Raw genomic sequence first — 5811 nt, forward strand, 5'->3', positions numbered from 1 at the left:
CCTGAGGATGTCACCATAAAAACATGGAATTTCGATATATCACACCCATGTGTTTAAAGTTCCTGAACAGCGCTTCGTGATGCGACTTCATTACCTAAAACTACCTTTTGACTCAAATGTCAGGAGACTAGAACAAGAATACCAAGTGACAGAAAATTACATTATAGAGTAAATATATTTGTACGTGTTGCACAGAATAAATGCAGAATAAATTCTAGCCTAAATAGGTTTTTTTGGCGCTCTCAAAGACGCACGCCAGTTACCAAAAGGTGTGTTGTAACTTTTCGAAGAAGTTATATACAAATTATACTACTTTTCTAAATACCTTGAGGGTATTAAGTGTTACCGGTGATTTCCCATTCATATGACAATCATGTCACATTTTAGGCTCGGAAATAACATTATTATCTTAAACGTTTCACTTTCTTCTTCTTGTGTAAGTTTAAAGGTTCTGCCAAGTTAAATAAATACATTATAGCATCGTCATCATGCGCACTGAGCAAACGCTGTGATAAATAAAAGACTATTCATTTCGCCCATATTGCACACTCTTTTGATCCTCCGCATGTTTTATGAACTCCCCTCTCTCCCACTCAGTTGTTGGGAGTCCCTCAGGTAAATTGGCCTGCAAACACATAAATTCAACACAGCCCTTGTAGCGGATAGATGAGACTCTGCTGCCCATTGTAACTCCCACACAACACCGTGGATTCCAGCAAACTTCTTGTACGCCTCTTTAGAGAAAAGGCCTCTCTTTTCATTTGTCCGTGTATACCCCTGACCAAGCTAAGTCTTTTCTTTTTCCTCTCTCCGTCTTTAATCCGTCCCTCTATTTCAGGAAGAAAAAAACACAAAACCAGTTCACGCAGTGCTTTAGTAGCTAAAAGTAAAAGAGCTTGTGTTCTCCCCACCACCCCCCCACGCAGCGCTGAGCCCTGAATCGCTCTGGAAAATTGCTTCTTTTGAATAGGGGGAAGGAGGAACAACGTTTAATAGGATCCAAAGGGAGTCTGTGCTCTTAAACAGGTGGAAATTGGACGTCCTCGAATTTATACAAATAGTAAGTTTATAAGCCGGCGAGGAAAAAGACGGATCCCATCTCCGAGGATTAGCAGCTCTCTCCGAGAAAAAAAAAGATTACTGTGTTGTTAACCAAATGAAAGCAGGAGACTCACTCAGCTCCTCCAAAGCGCGATTAATGATGAAAACACAATTGTGCAGCAGTTTTACTGATGGAATGGTTTCATATTTACGTGCCATCCCCTCTATAGATTTGTCTCCCTGTCACCCAGTTAGGTGCTTGGGTGCCCGATTATGTCAAGAGACAGTGATCTGCACTGATGAGGGGCGGGCGCTGCCAAGGTCTGACAGAGAGCAGTCGGCTGGTTTCTCCACTCCCATCTGAACAATAAGAAGGTAAAGTACAACACAGACGTAACTTTGGCTTAACTCGGTGTCCAGGAGCTCCGGCTACAACATTTCTTGCCCTCTGTTTCCTCCTCCTCCTCTTCTTCTTCTCCTTAACGAGCCCTGTAATGTCTGTTAATTTTGTGTGTGCTAGTTAATGAGCATTAATCCATCACCCCTGGATGCTATTGTTGCGAGGCGGGGGCCATTTGAATGCAAATGCGTGACACTGTGACAGCAAGGTGCTTATTAAACTGATGTGTCCGCCTGTCTTTTCTGCTGGGAGCTCAGGGGAGTGAAAAGACGCGGGGCAGCTGGACTATACACGGAGTTGCTCACACCAAGTTCTGTTCGGCTGCAAAGCGAAACTACTACAGCGGCAACAAAATGGCAAGTTCAGCCTCTTTAGACACGGTGGTGTCCTGCGGGAGGACTGCGCCGTCCGCGGCTCCCAAAACGCTGGCTTTCTCCATCGACTGGATCATGTCCAAGAGCTCGGAGCCGAAAGGGAACGCGGAGGAACGTTCAGAGGGGAAAAAACTGCTAGGGCTCTGCTCCCCAATCCCCTGCATGATCCCGCTACAGCCCTTCAGCTACGACCTCCAAGCCAAGGCGCTGATGAGCTATTCGGAGCTGTGGAGAGCCAGTTTTAGGGGAACTTTGTGCGGCTCGCCAGCTGCTCCGTGCAAAGGAAACTGCGGGTTGTGCGGCAAAGGGGATCCGAGCCTGAAGCAGCAGCTGCTGACGTCAGGGAGCAGGGTGGTAAAACCTCAGGTCCTGAACCAGGCCGTGCCCAGCAGTGGCTCGCTCTACTATTTCAATTACCTGGACTCTGCGTACCAGCAGTCGGAGCTGCTGGCCGGCCACTGGCTCTCCAGCCCGCAGGCCCAGGCCTCTCTGTCGGCGCACCACAGACTTTTGCTGCTGGAGAATGCCAAACTGACCGGTGTGGGCACCGACAAGCTGCCCACACCTCAATACCCACACAAGGAACATCTGCCAGGGCAGCTGGACCAGATAGTGAAAGAGAGCCACGGCCTGACAGCTGAGAAAAGCGGCATAAAGACACACAGCAAACTCAGCGGCAGTGGCAGTGCGGACGGAAAACCCAAAAATTTCACCTGCGAAGTGTGTGGAAAGGTACGGTTTTAATGCATTTTTGTACATTGTTATTATATTCTATATTTTATATTCTATATTTTATATAAAACATGAACAAATGCGCCAGCATCTACACACCTATATAAACTCAATAATGAACTTTTGAGGCCGATGTTAGTTTTTTTTCTTCCTTTTTCTGACGCTTGTTTTAAAAATGCAGGTCTTTTGTCTTTTTAGAATAATGTTTACTCATATTTTGTATGCCTTTGTGTCGTCTGCAGGTTTTTAATGCGCATTACAATCTTACCAGACACATGCCGGTGCACACGGGGGCCCGGCCCTTCGTATGTAAGGTGTGCGGTAAAGGATTCCGGCAGGCCAGCACGCTGTGCAGACACAAGATCATCCACACGCAGGTGAGACACTGTTTCACTGTGACCTTTCCAGCTTTTTGACTTGACTTTGTTTGAATTATTTTCTCTCATTTTGACCTGTAAGGAAAAGCCTCACAAATGCAACCAGTGTGGAAAAGCGTTCAACAGAAGTTCGACGCTCAACACTCACGTCCGGATCCACGCAGGGTATAAACCATTTGTGTGCGAGTTCTGCGGGAAAGGCTTCCACCAGAAAGGTAAATACTGGGCGCTGGAGTCCTCTTTAATCAGCTGTATTATATTACTGACTGGAAATTGTATCCTGATGTGATGTTTCCTATTTTCAACACTGCGGTGATTCAGAGTGTTCATGTGCAAACGAACAAAAAGCTTTCTCTTCAGCTCGTGTTATTATTCCACGAATTTATTTCATGAAATCTGCTGCCGTGCAGCCTAGTCATTATTTTTGCTGGGTTGAGCAGTCAGCTTTTAGAAATCCACAACTCGGTGGAGAACTTCCTCACTAAGAGGAGACGTGATTGAAATAATTGCTACACTGGCTGATGGACTCTGTGCTTTAATTGTGCTGGATGCTGTTTAACATCTCGCGCACATTGTTTAGAATCGAATAAAATAATCATTTATTGTCATATACAACGAAATTGTGGGTTCTCAACTTGACTACTGACGAAAAATATGAATACGAAAAAATGCCATTTTATTTTATTTTATTGTTTTTGTTAAGCTGGACTTGAGATTTGGAGCATAAATGCACTAATAATTTTATAGCATTATGCACGAAGATTCCGATTATTCTGCCCGCTCAATATTGCGGAAGTTCGCAGCCGAGCAGAGCTCTTTATGCAGACTCGCTGGAGTTAGTGTGGCGACATCGGCGCTCATCCTCAACATTTGGTATCTGCGCTGCCGAAATAAATAACGTCTGCGGTAAAAGCAGAAAAAGCTTATATTTGAAGTAGTCAAAGGGGAAATAACTGTGGGCTCACCGATGAGCACGAATCGGTGGGTGGAAATGAGACTTGTCACTTTACACGGACTAATTCTACCTTCGAGACTGTCGCATTTTCCCCGGGTCATTAGTCAGACCCCGGCAAAGTTGGAAACCGGCCTCCTTTAGTTGCGGCTGCGCTTGATTTTGACAAAGTTTGACAACTTTTTGACTTCGGCACACAAAAAGCCGATTAATGAAGGCTGTGGGGTGGAGGAGGCTCCAGCTGAACTGCTGGTGGAAAAAGAAAAATCGCAGTTGTAAAACGCGTTCCCTCTCTGCTTTTTTTTTTTTTTTTTTAAATGTGTAGATGTTTCGCAGAAAAATTTATATTCAAATTTTGTTCAAGCGGTTTTATTTTTCAGATTCTCCTGATTAAATTATTTTCTTTGGCCAGATTGGAGTGAAATGTTTAGCTGTGTGATTTCAGGGTAAAAACGATTAACTCAGACCAGGCGGATTTTTTTTTAAATTAACCCAAGTTCCCCTGAAGCTGACTCTCCTCAGCTCTGACGGGCTCATCAGCGCATCTGCTCTCTGATATTAGAAGCCGTGAAATCTACAATATTTCTGAGGTATTGAGTGCATTTTTATCCCCTTTTTCTATTTTCTAATACTGGTTTTAGGCCGTTTTATACTAGAGGAAGGAAAGCTGGTTATGGTCAGACGACTGGTTTTCACACAGATGCACTTTTTTCGTTTGACCTGGAGTTGTTTCTATTGACACTCACACATCAGCGAGACATGAACGTTTGATTTCGTGCTGCGAAAAGGCCACGGGTTAAATAAGCAGATGTTAAAAGGGTGGCAAAAATTCTAATGTCACACCTTTCCCCCTTTGAATCCTTTTTTTAACTCCTTCTCAGAAGAATTGTGAAGACAAAGTGAAAAGACTGTGATAAAAATGACATTGTGTTTTAATTCATATACTCTTATTTCGCAGGAAACTACAAGAACCACAAGCTGACGCACAGCGGGGAGAAACAGTACAAGTGCTCCATCTGCAATAAGGCCTTCCACCAGATCTACAACCTGACCTTCCACATGCACACACACAACGACAAGAAGCCCTTCACCTGCGCCACTTGTGGCAAAGGCTTCTGCCGCAACTTCGACCTGAAGAAGCACATCAGGAAGCTGCATGACAATGGCTTCTCGGCGGCTTCAGAAGCCTCCAGAGAGCTGCAGAGCTGAGCCATTGCTCGTTTCCTGCTATGACTTTTTAGCGGGCAGTTTTTAAGGTCTGACAAGGAAGTGAGGGAGTTCAAAAAACTGGACCCGAATCTTTGAAAAGAAATGAGGTAATCGGCTCCCGTCAGTGTCTCAGCAGGAATGCTGCAGCGAACAAAAAACAGACAACATCCGCCCAACACTGTCGCGATGTTTTGGGTCCACATAGAATTTCTTTCTGCATTTCCACAGACTGAAAGAGAAACCCCCTGTCTCCACGATGGAACTGTAAATAACGATAATAATAATCATAATAATAATAACGTGAATCATCTGGGGAATGCATCGCCATGTTGTTTATTTCATTGAAAAACTGTTCCTGTGAATAAATAAGTTAAATTATATTGAAACTGAATGTCTGAGCCATGTTTGCATTTTGAAGGTATTTGAAAATAAAACAATTATATGATCAAAGTTTATTCTGAAACACTTTGTAAGGTGCAAATATCACATTTAGACAACACACACGTGCCCGCAAGAAAAAACCCGTAAATGAAAACAGAGAAGGCCGCGAGACAACCAAAGTGTGTGATATTCAAAGACGAAGTAACTAAAACAAACGACATTTGGGAATATAGTGGAAAAACGGCACAACCTAAAAAATAAAAACAGCGAAAAAGTCTCATTTGCTTCTTATCTTTCATTAATTCTATTTGTTACATTTTCCAGCAAATGTAAACTGGGAGGCAC

The 5811-nt window shown here is 43.8% G+C and overlaps 1 protein-coding gene across 3 annotated transcripts; it reads left to right on the forward strand.

Moving 5' to 3' along the window:
* The first annotated feature begins 318 nt into the window (after positions 1 to 318).
* fezf2 (FEZ family zinc finger 2) lies at positions 319 to 5535 on the forward strand. Of its 3 annotated transcripts, none has more exons than XM_026169147.1 (5): positions 319 to 1416; positions 1699 to 2547; positions 2790 to 2924; positions 3007 to 3139; positions 4835 to 5535. In XM_026169147.1, exons 2-5 carry the CDS (start codon positions 1795 to 1797, stop codon positions 5083 to 5085), a joined length of 1272 nt encoding a protein of 423 aa, XP_026024932.1. In that variant the 5' UTR covers positions 319 to 1416; positions 1699 to 1794; the 3' UTR covers positions 5086 to 5535. The 3 variants fall into 3 exon arrangements, with proteins under 3 accessions (XP_026024932.1, XP_026024931.1, XP_026024930.1); XM_026169146.1 differs by having other exon boundaries at positions 319 to 1060; positions 1293 to 2547; XM_026169145.1 differs by having other exon boundaries at positions 319 to 2547.
* The last annotated feature ends 276 nt before the right edge of the window (positions 5536 to 5811 follow it).

Source organism: Astatotilapia calliptera, chromosome 5 (assembly GCF_900246225.1).
Source record: "Astatotilapia calliptera chromosome 5, fAstCal1.2, whole genome shotgun sequence".
Classification (NCBI taxonomy): Eukaryota; Metazoa; Chordata; class Actinopteri; order Cichliformes; family Cichlidae; genus Astatotilapia; species Astatotilapia calliptera.